At 36.5% G+C, this 22,450-nt stretch overlaps 1 protein-coding gene across 1 annotated transcript; it reads right to left on the bottom strand.

Annotated features, from left to right (window-relative positions):
• Window positions 1–1,484: 1,484 nt before the first annotated feature.
• On the bottom strand, window positions 1,485–21,071 carry smg6 (SMG6 nonsense mediated mRNA decay factor). The gene is made up of 19 exons (XM_060895379.1): window positions 20,913–21,071; window positions 18,054–20,337; window positions 17,751–17,943; window positions 17,483–17,593; window positions 17,007–17,113; window positions 16,840–16,918; window positions 15,998–16,108; window positions 15,399–15,587; window positions 13,143–13,204; window positions 12,848–12,993; window positions 12,632–12,748; window positions 12,197–12,356; window positions 11,313–11,526; window positions 10,521–10,700; window positions 5,892–6,059; window positions 5,658–5,802; window positions 5,287–5,510; window positions 2,718–2,799; window positions 1,485–2,551 (listed from the first exon to the last, which is right to left on the bottom strand). The coding sequence occupies exons 1-19, from the start codon at window positions 21,001–21,003 to the stop codon at window positions 2,421–2,423; spliced, it is 4,794 nt and encodes a 1,597-aa protein (XP_060751362.1). The 5' UTR covers window positions 21,004–21,071; the 3' UTR covers window positions 1,485–2,420.
• Between the last annotated feature and the right edge of the window lie 1,379 nt (window positions 21,072–22,450).

The raw sequence follows: 22,450 nt of genomic DNA, 5'->3' as shown, positions 1-22,450 counted from the left end.
TTATAACACCCTTTGTTTAGCAATCAGTAAAATTAATTTAAAAGTCATAGTTTACAATTTAATGCTTATTGTTAATTTTACTGGCAACAAGTTGAGGAGTGGTGGGAGTGTCATGGTCTGGGGCTGCATGAGTGCTGCTGGCACTGGGGAGCTACAGTTCATTGAGGGAACCACGAATGACAACATGTACTTACTGTGACATACTGAAGCAGAGCGTAATCCCCTCCCTTCGGAGACTCAGCCACAGGGCAGTATTCTAACATGATAAAAACCCCATACACACCTCTAAGATGACCACACACTTGTTGTGTTTTTTCTTTCAGTGTATCTATGATTTCATCTGTACTATGCTATTAAAAAATTTATATAATTTTCTCCAAAGCTTATGCATAGAAAAAAAATTAGAGACACAATAAGATAACATTAGCATATTTATCCTCACACGTATATGGGGTAAAATCCATCCATCTTGGGTTAATTCCTAAAAGAACTTTAATCATTAGTAAAGAATTAAAATATTAATTGTTACTAACATTAAACCATTGCTGTCTTAGGTACATAACATTTAAAAATCAATAAAGCTACATTATTGTAAGAAAATGTGCTCCTATAACATACTACATATCATGATAGCAAACTGCTGTAAAATACATTGAGTATTTAGTAATTGAGTAATACTGTACTCAACAGTCTTGTTTACTCTGATGTAGCCTAAAATATGTGAGGTTGATATGTTACTTACAAAAAGCATTATTTAATTTACTTAATTCCTGATTTTTCTAGTGATTGTGCCAACTTTGCAGTGATTTATTTCTTTTATTGGTAGCTGCAATGTATAGTACAATGTGGCATGAAGCTTAAACTGCTAATGTACAAAACACAGTTCCAGACAAGAAAACATATATGCAGTTTTTTTTTTTAACTTATCTTGACGCTAATTCTTCATTTCAATATTCACACAGTAATGCTCGGTCAGATTTCTGTATCTTAATAATTATCAAGACATATTAACATAAATCCAATTACATTTGAAAATATGTAGTATTACCATTGGCCTGTTTGCTAATTTATATTTTTTGTGTTTTGTATTAAGGATTAAAATTTTATTTATTTATTTATTTTTAGTATTTTCTTATACTTATCTGCAGGTCAGTTAAGGTTTTTTATTGTAATATTTAAGTCAGACAGTTTGCGCAGACATTTTCATATCTAAATGTATCTAATGTGTGTATTTTGTAAATTACATAATTCTAGTAAACACTAAAATTTATTTTAATAATTAACCTGTGCTCTGTTTTACTGAAGTAACTGATAAACCTAATTATTCTTCAAGTGACTAATCCTTCTTTAATCTTACCTTTTAGACAGTGATTGCCAATGATTTGAGTACAGTGTAAGTAAATATAACTAAATATAGTGAATATACCTTTCAGTGGTCACCCAAGTTTAAATTCAAGTATTCTCCAAAATCAGGGACACAATAGCAAGATTGCAAAGATTTATTAGACCAAAATGAGGAAAAAAACTGTGATGTGTGGACTGCCCATAGATGAAATACTTTAAATTCAGTTTAAGAACAATGAGCCCATAAAACTAAAATATCAGATGAATATTTTACATGAAACATATGTATGGCTATGGTTGGAGCTGCAAAACACCATATTCTAAGGCCAACCATAAGTTTTTTTGACAAATATGTACATCTCAAAATTATCGTAAGCTTGTGTCTGTCTAGTTAAAACGTACTCAAAAGTAGCATAATTAGCTGAGCATTTAGTTATTGTGATTTACTGGCAAACAAAAAATAATGTTTAATTGAAGATAATGGCATGGATGTCTTTAAGGCCTTGTAGGCCACAGGAAAGGAACAAAAGATGACAAAAAATGTCTCTCTCTGCTGTGAACCAATGGTAGTCAGTGGAGGACCAATGTGATCACATCCAAGAATATTTAGATCAGAGTGATCTGGTTTTTCATATCTGATTCCCAGCTCTCATACTTAAAGCTACATAATGTTCAATATTTATAGCTTACAGGTATACTGTAGCAACTTTTTTTTCTGCCCTATGCTTCTGTGCAGATGCGCGCTCTCTCACACACACCCATCCACTAATTCCTTCACACCCACACTCTTTCACACCCCCCCCCACCCCCCACACACACGTAAGCACAGGACTCTGGTCAGCTCAGCCTGACTCATGATCTCTAAAACTCTCCTGCGTCACTTCATGATTGTTATGAAGAGGATAAACAAATTCATCTTCATGAAAAGATGAAGTTAGTTACAAAAAAGCTTTGCTTAGTTCCTCTCTCACAAACATACTCCCTCTTAAGCTTACTCTGTGCCACATTCTTGCTCTCCACTCTGTTGCACTGGAGAATGAGCTTTGTTTTTACATCAGGAGGTCTTTTTCCTTAGTTCAGCCTACTTTAGCCCAGCTCAGAAAGGCAGGGATGTCTCGAACTGGGACATTACGTGTTAGAGCTTTCACGCGTAAATTACGGTCATCTGTGAGTAAAACCACTTCCCTCTGTAGTCGAACTGGTCCATCTGATGGAAAATACAATGATTAGATTTAGAGCTGTAAACACAGGAAGATCAGTTCAAAACACACACAAACAAAGGGCAAGAAGCAAAAAACAGCATATTTTCCAAAAGTCAACACAAATTAGCATAGATGTTTGCTGGCTTAGTTAAAGGAAAACATATTTCTCACCTCTCTGAGCAGGCATAAATTCCTTAGCCTTGTCTTGACAGTAATGCAGGCAGCAGGACAGAATCACATCATCATTGTTGCCCTGGAGATAAAAATGGACAATAAGACTTGATGATAATTGATATGAAGACTTGACAACAAATAGATGTTAAGATATTATTCAGCATTTTATATACCAGAAGTTAAGTTTGATTCATGGAAACACCCAACCAAGGTGAGGAAAATGGATCAAAAAATGTGAACATAATTAATTGAATGTTTATGCTACACTGTATAATTACAATGCTAAACAGCAGGAAAGGGAACATGGGTTGTAAAGAGTGATTAATGCCACATGATTACAAAACCGCAAGACTTCACTGATCTGAACTACAGATGTACCTAAAATTTGACTGAGTGTGTGCATGTATTTGAGTGTTCATATGTGGTATGCAGGAGAAGTGGTAGCTTGGTTGTTAAGGTGTTGGACTACTGATTGGAAGGCTGCAAATTCAAATTTCAGGACCATCAAGCTTCCACTGCTGGGCCATCAAGCAAGACCCTTAAATCTTTACTGCACATGTATAATTGAGATAAATGTAAGTCGCTCTGGATAAGGGTGTGTGCCAAATGCTGTAAAGGTAAATAATCCCCTGACAGATTAGCACTTGTACCAAATTTCAGATATAGGAGATTTACAGTTCCTGATAAATGTCCTCCTTAGAGACTCAAGATTTATTAAAGCAAACATAAATTAACATACTATTAAAATTATTTAGCTTAATGCTAAAACTGTCAGTGCTGTAATGTTTTGGCATCAACATTTTTAATAACCTAGTCAAATGTTCAAATCCACTTACAGATTAGCACAATGCTAATTTCATTTATACTACTCACTGAGAAACATTTATTTGAATCTAAGCTGTAATCACTTTATTGTATTTAAGCATATTGTGTATATAATTTCTAAACACTTTAAATATATAACTCCTAAAAACAGATTCATGAGTACAACTGTATTTATCAGTGTGTGAGTTAAAGTTGGCAAAACACTAGGTTGAATTGCTGTAGTGAGTCTACTCAGAACTCTGTAATGGCAATAAGTGAGGTAGGGTTTACTAAGCAATCAGCCAGATCTCCAGTCAAAGCTCTTTAATAAAGTGAACTGAGGTTCTGTACTCAGGGAACACAGAAAACAATGCACTTAACATTGCAAAGCAATGTGACACACTGATATCTTCAAACTTAGTTTGCTCCGCATAAGTAGCGGCATGCAGGTCCTTTTTGTGCCAAATTTTGTCATGTAGTAATGTAACAAAATTACTGTTAGCTATTGCTGTTATTTGTTACAGGATGATGTAAATATTATTAGACAGCCAAGCACCCTTCTTCGTTTTTGGCTAGTATTTATATAACAGCCCATATAACTGTCTGGGGAAAAAGTTTTTAAATTTAGCAGATTGACTGGTTAGTAGGGCTGGGCGATATGGCCGAAAACTGTATCACGATATCAGTGTTTCATATCGGTCGATATCGATAATTATTGAACTTTTTTATGGCCCATTTAAAATAAGGACCAGGATAAAATTATATTACATTTAAACATTTTTATTTTAAGCTAAACCTTCCTCTTATCGTAATCCCTTCAGTTATTAAGACAGAAATGTCAACAACCAGGAAAACTCAAATAATTAAAATGTAAACATAAGTCTAAAGTCACAATGAACACTTAACAATTATCTCAACATTTAAGGTGCAAAATGAAAGAAAATGTAAGAAATGCTTAATAAAGTGTAATAAAATAGTGCAAAGTATTAAATATAAACCTGAAAAGAAATAGAATTCTGAATAGAATATAAATAGAAACCTGAGAATTTAGTGCAAGTTTAGTGCTAGGATGTTCACTAGCTGTTCACCTTCTGGTGTTTTAAAATATGTGCAGTGTTTTTTAAACATAAATAAAACTGAGGTAGACTGAGATACATCTGTAATATAAAAAACAAACCTGATACAGTACAGTAACATAGTTTGAAATATAAAACCTGCAGAAATATGAAAAAGTAACTCAATTTATTCTTACTCTAATCATACTTGAAGTTGAACTATTCAAGTATATTTTCGTAGACCTATAATTAGGGCTGTAGCTATCGAATATTTTAGTAAAGTATTCAAGTATTCTACAATATTCAAGTATTCTACAAAAAAATGTCTTCGATTAATCGAGTAATCTGATCAAATGTATTTTTGCTTAATTAAAGAGCAATATTAAATATACAAGAGAAAATAAGACGGTTTTAAATAATAAATAATAATAAATATTGTGCTTCAATATATTGTTTAAATTAATCAGTATCCTCCTGCTATTTTAAAAGGGAGCTAGTACAATGTAAGGAAATTACACAGTTTTAGTTAAACACATTTTGGAATTATGTAAAATATCGTCTGATTGTCATTATCTTTTTTTTTTAATATTGCATACTGCTATGTGATTCTAATTGGAACCCTGGGAAAACAGCAAAACACAAACAATTAATACGATCAAATACACCATAATGGTTGTTTTCAAAGAATACAGAAAATATGTACATACCTTATGTCCGGAAGTGTCCTCACTGCGGAAAGCAATTGACTCTAACTGGTTTCCCCTGCTGGTGAGTGCTCTCAGTCCAGGCTCTCTGGCTTCAAACCCCTTTTCCAAAAAAGTCATGGCTGCTTTAGCACATTCCTGCACCTGCCTGGCATGTGCTGTCTCACCTATGGAGTCCATATCCCGGCATTCTTGCCCTTTAGCCAAGCCATCCAGCTCTGTAATCACTGAGCCAAAGGGAAAAGATATACATTGAACACAAAATCCATGGAAATTTTTATAATTATTAATTATGGGAAAAAAAAAAAGTATATGGAAAAATATGACAAAGAAAGAAAGAAAGAAAGAAAGAAAAGAAAAGAAAAAGTGCTGACCTATTAATGGTACCACCAGTATGTATGTGCCACATGCCAACAGCTTTTTCAATCCCTCCAGGTGGTCAATAAAGCAGTTGGTATCAGGGACAAGGTAGAAAGGTCTAATCTCCAGCTCTAGCTGGATTCCGGTTTGTAGAACAGCCTGATATAAATGGACATACAGACAGTTACCAAGGGTTAAAGTGAGGGGGTAAAAAATATTTTGTGTGTATGTGTGTAATTGCAAATTACCTTAATTTTGTCTCTCCTTTTCTGTTGTTCTGCTAGTTTGTGAACTAAAGCACAGCGCCGTGCTCTCAACTCTCGGATATCACTCTGATTTTCATATTCATCCATCCCTTCATCCATCTCTCCTTCTGATGTGGACAGTGATGCCTCCTCCATGGTCATACTGTTGTCCTGGAAAACATAAACATGCACATATATTATATGAGATATATCCACTCCACTGAACATGGCAACTTTTGTTTAAACCCATCCTTTTTTAAAGCAATCAAAAATATTGGACCATGTTTCTGAGAGGAATTTTAAATTTAGATAACATCCAGTATGCTAAAATATTTGAATATTTCATAAGATAATCAAAGAAATGATTTATAATACAGAAAAGTCAAACTTCTAATTAAAGTACGTTTATTTGTGCACTTAATATTTGGTTAGGGCTCATTTTGCACAAATTGTGGCGTGATATAAAGGCCTGTGGCACTGCTGAGGTGTAATGGAAGCACAGGTAGCTTTGATAGCAGCCTTCAGCTCATCTGTATTTTGGGGTCTGGGCTCTCTCATCTTCCTCTTGACAATACCCCATAGATTCTCTATACGGTTCAGGTCAGGTGAGTTGGTTGGCCAGTCAAGCATAGTAATACCATGGTCAGCAAACCAGTTCTGAGTAGTTTTGGCACTGTGAGCAAGGGCCAAGTCTTGATTATAACTCTCTGAAAAAAGCCTAAAACCTCAGCAAACCTATAATATAACATTATAACATCTAACATAAGGTAACACGTGAGATTGCTTCAAGAAGTGTTTGTGTTTATATCTATCTATCTATCTATCTATCTATCTATCTATCTATATCTATATCTATATATCTATATCTATATATATATATCTATATATATCTATATATCTATATATATCTATATATATATATCTATATATATCTATATATATATATATATATATATATATATATATATATATATAAAATATAAGAATATATATTATCAGGTCAGAGTAAGAGAAAATGGAACAAATTCTGTCTGACAAAATTGTTCAATTTTAGAGAGTACATCACTTTAAACTCAGGTAGTGAAAGCCTAAAAACTCAAGAAATCTATTTTATAACATCTCCCCATTAAGTGTTTAATTTACCTATTGTGTATCAGAGGTATTCTGTTCATTAAATTCAGAGGTATATAAATATTTATGATTTGTTTTGGAATCTCGCCACTAAGTAAATACAGTTACAGTAATATGCGTCATGCCACAGCTGAATGTGTATCCGGGTTAAAGTGAGCCTCTTCTTTTTTTTTTTTGTAAGCCTCTCTAGTTTTATTAGCAACACACATGGGATTACAAGAAACGAGTGGAGTTTTATATTGGAATGTGAATTATAATCACAAAACACCAACGGTAAGAGCAAACTTAGTGTTATGGCCGTATGAAAGTCTAGTGGCATTTGTTTCTACATAGTTCTGTGAGTTTTGGTCACTGAGTAGTGATCCTTATACCATTATAATCTGTAGAATCTCAGCTTGTGTTTGTATAGTGTAATGGCCGATTCCTTGGGTCATTTTTCTTACATATGCAATGTTTACATATTTTTCTGGTCTGTTAATTTAGCTGCTTTTGTTGGAATTGTGTTTTGTTTAGGTTGAAATGGTGTTTGTAGTCATATAGCAGAGATTCTTCACATTCTTCTGCTATGATGGATGCGTGTATACGTTCAAGATCTGTTTGTTTTTGAAAATAATTTACTTGTTAACCCCTTTGGAGAAAGAGTTTAAAGACCTCATGCACAATTATTAGAAAAGACTGCATGCCAATCACATTTTTTTGCCTTCTCACTCATGTTCTCACTCAAAAAAAAAAAATAAATAAATAAATAAAAAAGTAAACATCTTGCAAATTCTCCCAAGGTATGCAAACTTTTGAGTTTTGAGTGCAATTGTGTATGTGTATATATGTGTGGATGGATGGAGAACTGGACCACAAAGCAATGAAGGAAGGTAGCCTAGTCTGATGAATCATGTTTTCTTTTACTTCGCGTTGATGGTCGAATGCATGTGCATCACTCACCTGGGGAACACATGGCACTAGCATTCACTATAAGAAGGCGGAAACCGAAGGCCATGTGATGCTTTGAGCAATGTTCTGCTGGGAAACCATAGGTCCTCCCATAAATGTACATATTACTTTCACATGTACCACCTAACCCAGGGGTCGGCAACCGTAAACACTCAAAGAGCCATTTGGACCCATTTCCCACAGAAAAAAAACACCGAGAGCCACAAAACCCTTTTGACAACTAAAATGAAGATAACACTGCATATATCGTTTTTTAACCTTTTAACCTAAAAAAGACGCTGGGTTGAAGGTTACTTTCAAATAAAATGTTCAATGTCTAATTGAGTCCTCTTCGTATTCATGGCCAGGGCTCTCAAGTTTTGAAGACAGGCAAGCGTGACATCTCCAACCCCCCCGCAACCCCAATTTTTTTCATTGGTTGTTGCGTTAAATCTTTCGCAGATAGTGCTATTTTCTGATTGGCTATTGTGTAGCCTCTTTTTTTGTGTCAGGCTCAACTAAGAACTCCAGGGGAGACGCTTGATTCCTGCCCGGTTCCATAGAGATACATTTTGGGTGCTGCGGCATATTAAATATATGATAAATAGTCAAAAAGTTTTTCTGCATGAGAAATACGATGTGTGGCGGGAGAGCGTGACAAAAGACCCAAATGCATGACCTTCACTCTCAATGCGTGACACTTGACAGCCCTGCATGACATCAAGATTTTAACTTGCCGGCTGCAGCAAACCAAAAATGTGTCTGCTTCTGTGTGTCGGATTTCGCAAGTCGGCAGTTATGACGCATATTTTGAGCAACAAATAAATTAAACATGGTTTATTTTAATGTTACAAGAGCATCATAATCTTAGAATTTAGAATTACATTTTTTAAAAAACCAACTAACTAAAATAAATTTAAATTAAATATTTATTTTCCAAATCTACAGGGAGCCGCAGCAGAGGGATGAAAGAGCCACTTGCGGCTCCGGAGCCGCGGGTTGCCGACCCCTGACCTAACCTAAGCATTGTTGCAGACCATGTACACACTTTCATGGAAACGGTATTCCCAGACGACTGTGGCCTCTTTCAGCATAATAACGCACCCTTCCACAAAGCAAACATAGTTTAGGAATGGTTTGAAGAGCAAAACAATTTTTGAGATGTTGGCTTAGCCTCTAAATACCCCAGATCTCAATTCAATCAAGCACCTGTGGGATGTACAAAACAAACAAGTCCGATCCACGAAGCCTCCACCTCACAACGTACAGGATTTAAAGGATCTGCTAACATCTTGGTGCCAGATACCACAGCTCACCTTCAGTTCTAGGGGAGTCCATGTCTCTCTATGGGTCAAAGCTCTTTTGGCAGCAAAAGAGAAAGGAAAATCAAATACTAGAAAGGAATGGGCCAAATGGGTCATAATGTTATGCCTGATCAGTATGATTCTGACTGACCATGCTGAGATAAATGGAATGGACAAAACTCTTGTAGCAAAACTAGACTGAGATGACTTATTTTGTGACATGGAGCAGTATCAGTCTCGACAAAGCATAGCCATTAGAAGGTGGGTAAATTATGGCCATGAAGGGATGCAGATGGTCAGCAACAATACTCAAGTAAGCTGTGATGTTGACTGCATCAAGCAATGACTAGCTTTAGTGGGCTAATATTTACCAGATAGACATTCCCCATTCTATCTACATCTGGACTGCTCAAACACTGAAATAACTTCAAACTGCCAAAAGTAATAATAATTAAAAAAATGACTTTCAATAATAAATTGACTAAGGAAAATCAGACATTGTTTTTGAATTGTGGTTCAACAGAAACATTAAAAAACAAACTAATGAAACTGGCCTGGACAAAAATGCTGGTACCCTTAACTTAATATTTTGCACAAACCTTTGCCACAGTCACTGCAATCAAGCTATTTCTGTAGGTCTCAGTGAGACTTCTGGACCTGTTTTTTGTATGTGCCTTGATTCATCAGACCAGGCTATTTTTTCCCTTGAACTTTCCAGTTTTAGTGAACTTTGTGCCCTCTGCAGCCTTCGCTTTTTGTTCGTGGCAGACAAATGTGAACCTAACTTGCCCATGTTCAAGTTGTGCATTGAGATACTTTTCTGCTCACCACAATTGTACAGTCAGGTTTTCTGAGGTTACTGTAGCCTTCATTCAATTCAAACCAATTTGGCCATTCTCTGTTGCCCTCCCTCATCCACAAGGCTTTTCTGTCCTAAGAACTGCCACTCACTGGATGTTTTTTCTTTCTCTTGTGTGCTTGAAAATTCAGGATCATCAGTTATAGAAATGCACAAGCCAGCCCATCTGGCACAAACGGTGACAGTCAAAATCACTGATCACATTATTTCATCTTTTGATTGCAAATGTGAACATTACCCAAGGCTGCTAGCCTGAATCGGCATGTTTTTCTGCACTGCTGCCACATGAATAGCTTATTGGATAACTGTGTGAACAAATTGGTGTTTCCAATAAAGTGCTCAGTGAATATACAGACCAAAAGATATAGGTCAACACTTATGGCTGATATGTGCTGTTGAGTGTTTTCTGACCTGACACTGCTCACTGATGTGCGATTGTGTCTTGTTCTCAGTTGATTGGCTGGGAGTGTCCAGTGAAGCTATGGAAACATACTTCCCCCCTTTAAAGGCGAGCAGAGGTTCCTCTTGACCACAAAGAGCCTCAAGGAAGTATTTCAGTACAGTCACTCTCTTGCAGTCAGCTGCTATGGCCTGAAAAAAAAATATATAAACAGCGCCGTGTAAATGTAATGTGTTAATGTCACATTACTTTTGACACACACTTAGAAGCTCTGACAAAAGATTTAACATGTTCTTTGACAAAGTGTGTCTTCAACTATGGGGTAAACAATTATTTTTGTGATTCAAGTCCAAGTTGCTACAGTTACTTCAAGGGATTAAAATTACCTCTTGTGATCATGCTCAATACAATGCATATGATTGTTTACCTCAAAGTACTTCTTTAGCAAACATTGCAACTCACTACACCAGCTCGGCAACAAATCCAAAGCTAGTGTATCCATGCTTCGAATAAAAACAAAATGGAAAAAATAGAAAAGAGCTGTGCATCTATGGCTGACATTCTCAAATGTTTACATGCAAGAGAGCACTAGGTAGTTGGTTCAGCTCAATTATGTTATATGGAATCATCAAATCATTTGGATTTTGCCCTAAAAGAAGGTGGATTTTACTTTAAATTTGTTTTTTATTTATTTTTAAGAGATATGAGATCAACCTTTGCACTCAAGGTGTATCACTATTCCTGATGGTAAGGATGGACAAATGCTATTAATATACATGATGCTACAAGCAGTTCAGACTCACAATATCTGACTTTGGGTCAATATAGCATGGCTCTTGTGGAGCAGCCAGCAATGGGACAAATCCAGCCAGCATCCTGTCCTCCTCTAGCACAAGCAGTCGCAACTCATCACTCTCTCCATCAGCATCTGCCTTGTAGAGTGGAATCTCACCATGATAGACAGTTGCAAAAGAATTACATAGTTCTGCCAGGCACTGCCAAACGTCTGGACTGCCACTGAACGGACACACAGACAGAAACATACACAATACAGGAGAATTCACCCTCTACTGATTTGTCACAAATTGTATTAATTTTCATACATGACAGATGTATCAAATTATACAGTTTCACACAATACACATCAATGTGTATTGTATTCTGAAACCTCTGTATGCATAGAAGGAATTATAAGTGCTTATTATAAGTTAGGACTGCCAACACAATTTAAACAGCCACAATAATGCACTGTTGCAAACCATTACTTTTCATGTAATATTTCTATTTTTCCATGACCATTTTAGCAAGCACAAGGCCACAGTTTAGGGTCAGGATCAACAGCCTCCATCACCTTTATCATTAGGATCCATCTTTGAGTACTAGTAAAGTATTGCTTTCAATTTAAAAAAAAAGTGTTATAAAATATGGGAGATAAAGGGTCAACTTTTTAACTGGTATGATTAAGAATGGTTCAGGATGTTCAGCATCTCTTCAGGAAGAGGGCATACATGAACATGTTAATTTCAGGTTCTTTTTTGCAAAGATGATCATGTTTAGCCAAAACTAGAGTTTTATATCACATATAGCAAAAAAAAGTAAATACTGTCTGTCCTTGTTTTATAGCAACTGACATGGTCTCTGTGAAAACATTTTGTGTGCCTAAAATATGTTTGGGTGTTCAACACACTCAAAAATACACGGTGGCGGGTTCCACTGCTCTGGGTGTCCCAGCATCCAGTCAGACCAGACTTTAACACTGGGCAGGAGCTCTCGCAGGTCAGTCGGTAAAGTGGACACACGAACCATTGGATCCAGTTCCTCAGTAACCTCCCCCAAAGGTACAGGCTCTGAGACACACAGACAAATTATTCTTCCTTTGCCTTACCAATTCAAAACTGGACATATACACTTTGTGTTTTCAGAAGTTTTCTGAAAAGACATTTTTTATGCTTGGGTACTTCATTCGGACTGCTCATAATTTTTGGTCAGAATGGCTCTTAATTTAAACTGCTTATAAGTAATCATTTTGACAAGTTATTTTGATTAAAATTTCGAGGGGATACTGTTTAAATTTTGATTTGGAAATTAAGTGGAATTTAAAGAATGTATGATTACTGGTCACCTGCAGATGTTTCTTTAAGAAGTTCAGTGCAACGCTGGACGAGTACCCCAAACATGGCCAAACCTAGAGAAGTAGACTGTTCTTCCAATACTGAACGAGCCTCTCCGTGCCCTTTTTCTGAGAAAATAATGGGAAGGGACATATTTATAATCATCTAAATAGATATATACACTTCAGCAAGTTGATGTGAGGAGAGTGTTATTAGAGTGGGAATACCTCTAGTCTGGGCATAGTGAATGGTGAACATGTTGATTGTGATGATCTGAAGCATGCGTGTACTTCCCAAAGGAGAGGGGCTATGCTGGAGAAGGGCCTGGAACTCCTCCAACATACGAGCTGCCACAGCTGTAAAGCTCTCCATCCTACCAGACAAAGAATTCATAACTGTAAAAATTTAATTCTTTAATACATTCCCAATCCAGCAAAAAGCAAAAGGTGGGGAAAGAAATTAAAAAGGGGAAAAAAAGAAATACAATGAACATGGCCAATATAGACAAAGATAGCAACTTACCCTACTTTAGTGAAGATCTTTCCATGAGTGTGAAGAAAACTGAAGACAAATCTCTTATTAATCTAGAAGAAAAAATAATGTTCATTAAAATGGGGGCACTGTCACCATCATGGCACTGTTGCAAGGCAATTGCTTGGATCAGAATGACGTTTATAGGCCAAGTATGTTTTGCACACACAAGGAATTTCCCTTGACCCTCAAAAGTACAAACATAAAAAATGGCAACTTCAAAGATGAAATGATTCTTGCTAATGCATAGAAACAATGACAGTGGTGCAAATTTAAACTGCTGCACAGTCCAGTGTTGTCTAAGCCAGGCCCTGAAGACCCACAGGCAACCACACTTATTCATGGCTGCCAATAAAGGTTCAATAGTTCTGTCAATATTTACACTGGGAAGTAGCCAAATATTTATGCAAGAATAAAAAAAGCTTATGTAACTAGTCCAATTAATACAATTTTCCATGCTTTCATTATGCTATTTTGAGTAGTAGAATTAATGAATTGTGAAAATGGATAATCTTTACAAGGAGTCTTAATTACTAGTAAGTAGGGTTGCAAAATTCCGGGAATTTTCAAGGCTAGAAACTTTCCATGGGAATTAACGGGAATATATGGGAATTAACGGGAATATATGGGAATTAACTGGGAATTTTAAAAAAAATGCAGAGTTGAATATAACAAGGAACTTAAATGTAGTTAAAAATTGCAGCATAATTTTGTTTAAAACAACAAGATTTAATGCTATTTAAGTTGAATTTGTACCCTGCATTCCTCGGTCACTTGCACATAGAATACTGCTTACTGGAGAGCCATTGAGGCCAAACCCCCTGCATGTACTTGCATTCTTCCATAACATGCACAGTAACACTTTATTTTAGGGTCATTTAACTAGTTGCTTATTAGCATGAATATTAATAGAATATTGGCTATGTATTAGTACTTATTAAGCACATATTAATGCCTTATTCTACATTCTTAATTGTAACCAATACCTACACTTAATAACTACTGTACTAACTCTTAATAAGCAGTAAATTAGGAGTGTTACCACATGCACAGATAATTTGATGACCCTCCCTCACACACTCACTTGAGAAAAAATGCTTCATTTTACATTTTGATTGGGACTTTTTTTTAGAAAGGGTGGGGGATGCTTTCATTTTACAGCAATCATAGGGAAATATGTTTATTACAATTATTAAGTTTATTATGTTAATTACAAGCATAATGTTTATTACACTTTTGTGTTACTCAATGAAATAATCAAAGTTCTACTTACAATTAAATCAGTCAAGACGTCATTTTTAAAATTTGTATTACCTTGCATGCATGTCTGCTTATTACCCAACCAAAATGTTTATTTATGTTTGTATATGATATAGTTTATATAAATCTCCCTATATTTCCAAATAATTCCCATAAATTCCCGTAAATTTCCATAAATTCCCATAAAGTTTCCAATTTGGAATTTTCCAAAATTCCCCAGATTAAGTTCCCGTTGGAAGTTTCCGGAAATTTACCGGAAACCTTCCGCCCCTTTTGCAACCCTACTAGTAAGTGGTGCTCCTAGCAAAAGACTATGGCCTATGCAAAAATTATTAAAATAATTAACTGATTTACAATGTCATTTAATGCTCTCCAACCTCTCTTTCTAAAATTTCAAGTGTACCTTTTTCTACAATTTCAAGTGTATTTACAGTCTCCAAAAATGTTTCAGCCTGAAATCTTGTGGTTACAAACTGTCAGACTAAGTTCTGAGTAACAGTGTGCAAAATGTGTCATATGCAAGAAATGTTTAACTTCTTACAGTGCATGGCTCAGGACAACTCTGGCTAAATTCTACACTATGCATATGCACATGACATATGCACATATCTATATATGTAGCAGAATTAAATTAATGGAAATTTTATACGCATACAAGTTTTAATATATATTTTATGAAGATTTATAATATTTGTGATATGTGTAGTGATTGTGGTGTTATGTTATTGGTTGTGCTGCATTTGTGTATGTGCTGCCTTGAGTGCTGTGTTGGCATCTGGCACTGCTTGATAGTGTGGATACAAGTTATTGTCAGGTAAATTACAGCTTTGAAATCTTATCTGTTTGGGCAGAATGTAAACAAACTAAAACATTTGAAATAAAAATGAAACAAGGCTTATTTAATTTAATGGTTTGTGTGCAGACACTGTATTTGCACACATGGGCTACAATATAAATAAAGGTGTGTTGATGGGATGCAGAGCTCACATCACTTGCACTCAGTGCCCTCAGCCCACCAACTTGTTCAGAGTCATTGCCAGTGCCTTCAATGCGAGATGCCACTCCAGGCTGCTTAGCAGGACGTATCCAGATTTCCACACGAGTGGAATCCTGACCTCTTACTGTTCCCTGCACCTGTGTGCAACTTTCAATATCCTCCTTCAGTCTGTGCTCAACCTAGTGAGATAAAATTTATTGAGTCATTCAAAATAACATATTGCACAAATAATTGCACATTACACCTCACAGCACTTTAGGCCGTATAGCACTAATGAAATATTGGCTTAATGGCTAGTGTTTCTGGCTGTGTGCATTCTGCATTACTAGTATCAACAAAAGCACAAGAGCCCTAGTGCTGTTCCTGAGTAAAGCAATTTGAATAGTTCTATTATTTAAAGCATTGTTACTGCAACAGTGTAGAACCCCACATTGTAATAAATAAATATTTATCATGCATCCCTAAGCACCTAATAACAATGTGTGAACTGGTTTGGGTACTAAATAGAGCTTGAAGGACTGCTGGCAATTATTTAATAGCTTTTAGGTATTTTTAATATAACATTTAATAAATTGTGTAAAAAATTAACCTTGCGCTTGGATTCTTCAAACAAACTCATCAGGCTCTCCTTGGCTGTGAGGATTGGGTTGCTGGCAGCTAGGCTGCGCATGTAGTAATATACAGCATCCAACTTCCGCTTCTACCATTGGGAAAGGCAGAGTGTGTGTGTGTGTGTGTGTGTGTGTGTGTGTGTGTGTGTGTGTGTGTGTGAGAGAGAGAGAGAGAGAGAGAGAGTGAAAGAGAAAAGCAAAATATTTTATGAATAAATCATGCTCTAGCATTCTGCTATAGGAAGGAAAATATCTGAGAATTCATTCATTTATACCATAGCAATTTGCCAAAGATTACATTGTTTAATTTATTAGTGGACACCACACATTTATACACAGTTTATATCAAAATGTAAATTTCTCCAACGTTCAAGGGAGAAGTTAGTTTGTTCTCACCTATACTACAGTATAGAGGTTTTCATTTTACCAAAAAACAGTGAAGAAAAAAAAAAGCATGACAGACTGAGAGTGTTTAAAACTAAGGCTGCTTTGTTACATAAACATCTTCTAACAAAATCTGACTTCATCAACAATTATGAGAATTACTTTGTTAAACAACCTTATTAGACTAAGGTGTGGGGTCTCTATCTTGGTCCCTTTTGTCCCTACAGAATCATTAACATTTACAAGAGTGCTTTAATATTATGCGTTGATTCATAATTCATATTAAAAATTATATAATGCACACCTTTTTACCAATTAAATTTAAGCATTCATGCACAAAGACTTAAAAATAGGTATTAATTTAGTATATAACAATAATCAAAAAATACAAGATTTCAGATTAAAAAAAGGTTAAATGAAGTGAATGCGTTCTCACTGTGTACACTGCTAACACAGCAAGCTGGTTGTATGGTCGGCCATTTTTTGGTGCAATCTGCTGCGCTTTCAGGTACCAACTGTTAAAAACAACCAAAATTTTAGAGAAATTGAAAAAGTACTTTTATTAAGAAATACTAGCTAGGATTACAATGCAAAATGACTGACCTGCGTGCTTTGCCATAATTAGCAGAATAATTTGCTTGTTCTCTGTATCTTGCGACATCTCCTAGACAAATCATACACCGCTGGGCACTAATCAAAGCATATTTCACCTAAAATGAACAGTAAAGTTCCTACAATTTGTGATCCAACATAACCCTTTATAAATGACATAATATAAATTGATTATGCACATTTGGTCCTGGAATTGAGTTATAAATTTTAATGCTCAATTACAAATTGCAATTTTCAAGAAACTACAGCAATTCCTGTTGTAACAATCTCTCATTTGTTACGTTTCTCATTTGTTGACTGAATAAGCTTTTTTTTCAAAATATCACTGCCCAGTCAGTAATATTACCACCAAAAAATATGAATATTGCTAAATATATTACCAGATTGATAACCAGATATATGTTAAATTTGAAGAAACAGGGAGGAAGTATAAGCTTTGAGTTAGATTTGGAGTTAGAAATATTTACAGTCTTTCGTAGAGGTTTTGAACGTATTGCCATTCCATCCATGTAGTCTTCTAGTTTAAACTGGAATACAGTTTGTAACTTCAACAGGAGTGAATCAAAAAACACTGCCCCCTAGAACACAAATAGTAGGGACGAATGAGCCACAAATAACAAGCAGAAACATCAGAACCCCTATTAAATATGAGAAAATTATAGCTCTCAGCAAAAAAAAGCAAAACAAAAAGATTTTAACAAGGAATAATCCTAAAAATAAATATAAGCCATGTACCTCCTCCAATATAGTGAGAAGCATAGTCTTAATCTGGGAAGCTGTATCTATATCCTGGTTCTTTAGTAGGTGTCTGAATCTCTCAATGACCTGATAAAACACATTCTTCCATAGTAACTGGTCCACATTTTGTGTGTCAGAGAACTCGATGTCTGTTAAAATTATACTCTCATACAATGCCAGGAGCTCAGCTCTGGGAGAAAAAAGAACAAAATTTAGGTCAATATATTAGCAACACTTTACTATAGTCTCTTCACAACCAGTTTTTTAATATTTTCCCATGTGTGATCAGTCCTTGTTTACCTCAGCTGGGTCATCCTGTCTAGTCCTTCTCGACTAAGTCGCTCCCTGGACAGCAGGTTACTGAGCTGGAGTTCATGGCTGTCAGCCATTCGCAGAAGTTTAACGAGTTCCCCTCTTGTCTGCAACTCTGTGTCCTCTGGGCTAAAGGTGATGCCTGTAGATGGGTAAACTTGGCCACTGTGCCCATACATTCCATAAAAGGGTGCCATGCCTGGATTCGAGAACACCCCATTAGAACCATGTAACTGATATGGGAGATGATAGGAATAGGTGTAGCATGGAGGTGTGTTTGAAGACTCTGTTGGTAACGGGTAACCGTAAGGGTTGTCAGAATTCTGATATTTGTAGTAAGCCATGGTGGAAGCATGTTTCATTTGAAAGTCTTCCCCATGGTGCACAGGAGGGCTACCAGTGGCTTCATCATCAGTGTCCAGAAAATGCAGTGGTCCGTATCCTCCTTGATGCTGTAAGTACAGTGGCTGTCGGACAGATGACTGCAGAGATTGCTGGCTGCCTGAAAGAGCTGGTTTCTTATCAGGGTTATTAGGATCCCACAAGCGCCTAGTACTTCCACCACGACTTCCTCTTCCTCTATCCAGGCCTAAGCTGCTTCTTGTCCCACATATAAGCTGAGGACCGGGTTCTGAGGATGTGGTTAGTTCAGTGTGTGTTGGGAGTACCAAAATGCCCCTGTGGCTATTTTTTTTTTTCTCCTCCCTAGTTCCTGAGGACAATCCAGTCTGTCTGTCCAAGGAAACTCTCAAGACTCCTCCTTGGCCACCAATCAAGGCTCCTCTCAATCCTCCATTATTCTCTTTAGATATTCTACTGTCGTTCTTATCTGCTTTGGCTTTAAGGACTCCTCTTCCATTTCTCTCCATTCCCTTATTTTCCTCTATGGGATTTCTATGGTAATTTATGGGTGACATATCATTAGTTGTCCTTCTACTTTGCCTGGGCATGCCTGCTATGCTCTGGTCCATCACCTTTATCAACCTTTCATGAGACTTAGGCATTGGCCCTTTTAATCCTGCCCCACATTGTTCATTAGATCTGTATGTTTCAGACTCTGTTGGTCCATCCATGCTGGTGCCACTGCTGGCAGAACTCGTACTATAGGTACGGTTTCTAGTCCGTCTGATGTCTGATTTGGAATATCGCTTTGAAGAAGAGTTGACTTTGCACGGTTGTGTTTCATGAGCTATTCTGTGCCTCTTGCCATCACTTTCTATTGGCTGATAGCTTCTGTGTTTTTCTTTTGTTAAATTCTGATCTTGAAGAGCCTCTTTTCCTTTCACATCCCACTGAAATATTCTTTCTACTTTTGGCTCACTGGTTTTCTCTAGATGATGTGTCAGCAAACATTTTTCGCCTCCTTCTCCTTCCTCCCTCTTCAGTGACGCTTGACTGGACCCTCTGTCCTTACCCCCTCTGGACCTTCGTTTTTCCTGCTCCTTTTTCTTCTCCTTCACTTTACCTGTTTCTCCCACTCCTCTTCCTGTCCTGTTCTTAGAGGCCTCACCACTTAACCTTCTTCTTCTATCAACATTTTCACTCTTCTTTTCTGTATCTATGGCTGTGAGGCTGTTAATGTTGAGTTTCTCTACTTTATCAGTCATATTGTTAACAGAGGGCTGATCATAGTCTACAGAAGACAAGTCTAATTTCTTTTGTTTACCCTGCACCTGTTTTTTCAGGCCTTCCTTGATTTCTCCAACATTTCTTTTTTCCTCTTCCAGATGTATATCCTTCCTTTGATCGACTATGTTTATCAACCCATTACTTGTAGTGTCCTCTGCCTTTGCCACATCTTGTGATGTCTGTTCTAACTCACTGTTTGTGCTATAGTCTCTATAACCTTGACTCCTTCTCCCGCCAGGCTGGTATATTTTACGATCAGGTTTGCGCATTTTCCGAGGTTTTGGAGAATTAGGTTTTCCAGTGCTGGACAATTCACTATTTATAACAGTGCTCCTCCTGTCATGTTGATGACTGAAAGATGCACTAGCATCATTGCAGTCAAAATTAACAGTGCTCAGTTCAAGCTGACAGTCACTGCTAGTGAATTTTATTTCACTTGGATTTGGTAGAGAGCTGTCAGGCAATTTAATAGCTGGATCAGACACAGACTCCTCTAAAGTGTATGCAGAATCCGCTGAATATGATCTATCCTCTTCACATCTATCCTTAGATTTGCGTATCTGTGCTGCGCCTGGATTGTATCTCTGGATGTCTGGCCTTTTCCCATCTCGCTGACTTTGTTTTTTACTTGTCTTTTGCACATCTAAGAAAGAAACAAGAGACAGTGAAAAAGTTGTTGATACAATAACTCATTCAGTTAACTGTTAAAGCGTTAATTTGTTGTCGTATATCAAATTAAATACGAAAAAAAAAAAACCTGTTGCTCCTATCAGCTGAAAGCTAGCTATATAACTTCCAAGCGTTGTTGAATGAAACTTTACACTATATCAAGTACGGTCTATTTTTTCCAAAGGTGACCATAAGTAGCCAAGCCTTACTTTGTAATTCAGGCAAACACCAGCATGATGTTTCTGCTACACCAGTTTCTGCTCGGTTGCTGAGTGCTAACCAATTGAAACAAGTTTGTCTGCCAATGTTTTTTTTTATTATGATAAAAAAAATCACATTTACCCGAACACATCCACTCCCGTTGCACTGTTAAGCAACAAGCTGCCAAAATCCTTATAACAAGACAAGTTATTGAACTAGCAAACAGCTAGCTTAATGGCGTTACCATTAGCTTTAGCTACTCGAAACTGATCCAGTCTGTTTTGTTTAACTAAGTTTGCAACTAACTCTGTTTTACCGTATTGCGCCAATACACCTAATCAAACTAACCTTTGGAGTTGTATCTAGATGTTACAATACTCGACGCCTCAGCTCGTAGTTCAGCCTCAGAAATTCGTACTCTGTCCAGTTCGTCCGCCATTTTCGTCACTACCAAACACAAACATTACGGCGTCCTGCCAGGTTCAAACCTTCACGCGCATGGCTGACGAATTAGAAGAAAAAAAAAACAGGAAAACAAACGAACAGTATGGTGGCAGCAAAATAAAAAACTACATCATGGAAAGTTATACAAAACGGAATCTTCAGCTGAGTAAATTAATTAACGTACAAAAATAATTATATAAAATAAACGTTAACATACGAATGTGACGGGTGTGTGTAAAAGAGTACAGGCGGTTGGAGTGTGTGGAGAAAAGTGTCAGCAAGAATCAAAGAAAAGGTGAACAAGTCAGTAGAGAGAGCAGAGTTAAAGTAGAGTTGGTAAAATATTACTCCAGTGAACCTGCTCATTTTACACTTTCACTTGAGTAAAAGTACAAAAGTATTTGCCATCAAATGTATCCAAAGTTCTATGATGTATTATGGCAATATCCTGTTATCATTTTTGTCACAATATGCTTTATCAACAATATGTGAAAAGACTCTAATGTTACTCTTAGCACACCAATCTATTAATTGAATGATATTAATTCGTCTGACACTTATGTTTATTGAAATTATCATGATACTTATATATATAAGTTGTATATTTATATATATAAAATTAAGGTGACCTCAACATCTCAAAACAAATTACACAATTCATCACAAATGACGTACTAAAATAACAAGCCCCTCCAATGGCAATGAACAGTTTGTGGCAGTAAATATCAATAATCATGCCATTAATTCTGCTTCTTGTGTGGTAGTACAGAATGGCATTGATGATCTAACATTGAAGACCTACCTCTTCATGACATACTTGAACTATCACTTTGTCCCCTGTTCGAACAGTGTTTTAGGCTCATGGTATCTTATGTCTGTAACCTAGTTGAACCAGAGTTAATGTATTCAATGACAGAGACTTAAAAGCACTTTCGTACATTGCTCTGGATAAGGGCATCTGCCAAATGCTGTAAATGTAAATATAACTTAAGTGGCAATATTTTTTATTCGGCTTGAGAAGGAGCTGATTCTCAAAGTTTTTTGAGTCTATTCTTGCCCCCCCTTGGACTGAAAATAAGATCTGCTGTGCTTAAAAGATGTTCTCAAGCTGATGCAGCGGGTAAAGTAGTGTTGACCTTAATAGACAACTTACAGACTGCTGGGAAGGACTTGAGAATTTCTTTGTCATCAGCATTGCAGGCAAGGTAGACATCTAAGTGCATGATCCCTTCCTGACCATGAGTAGGCTTCATGCTTGCAAAGAAATCCTCTTCCTCAGAGGCACTTGAACCAGCAACTGGTGTTTGATTTGAAATATCTTCCTCCAGATGGCCCTTGATGTAATCCAGGCCTGAAACAAACATTATGACAGATGCTAAGAATCAAACTTCACTTTAATCATAATTTTTTTTTAGATTAAAATATCAAAAGAACAGCATTGC

Source organism: Tachysurus vachellii, chromosome 20 (genome assembly GCF_030014155.1).
Source record: "Tachysurus vachellii isolate PV-2020 chromosome 20, HZAU_Pvac_v1, whole genome shotgun sequence".
In the NCBI taxonomy this organism is placed as follows: Eukaryota; Metazoa; Chordata; class Actinopteri; order Siluriformes; family Bagridae; genus Tachysurus; species Tachysurus vachellii.
The sequence above is the reverse complement of the archived record's forward strand: the minus strand, read 5'-3'. Positions and strand labels throughout refer to the sequence as shown.

Excerpts from the sequence above, each read along its gene's own strand:
- smg6 (XM_060895379.1), bottom strand. The coding sequence starts at position 21,003 with ATGGCGGACGAACTGGACAGAGTACGAATTTCTGAGGCTGAACTACGA. Across the intron at positions 16,919-17,006 it reads AATTATGGCAAAGCACGCAG|TTGGTACCTGAAAGCGCAGC; the intron begins GTCAGTCATTTT and ends TGTTTTTAACAG. Across the intron at positions 11,527-12,196 it reads CCGCCACCGTGTATTTTTGA|TGGCAGTCCAGACGTTTGGC; the intron begins GTGTGTTGAACA and ends GTGTCCGTTCAG.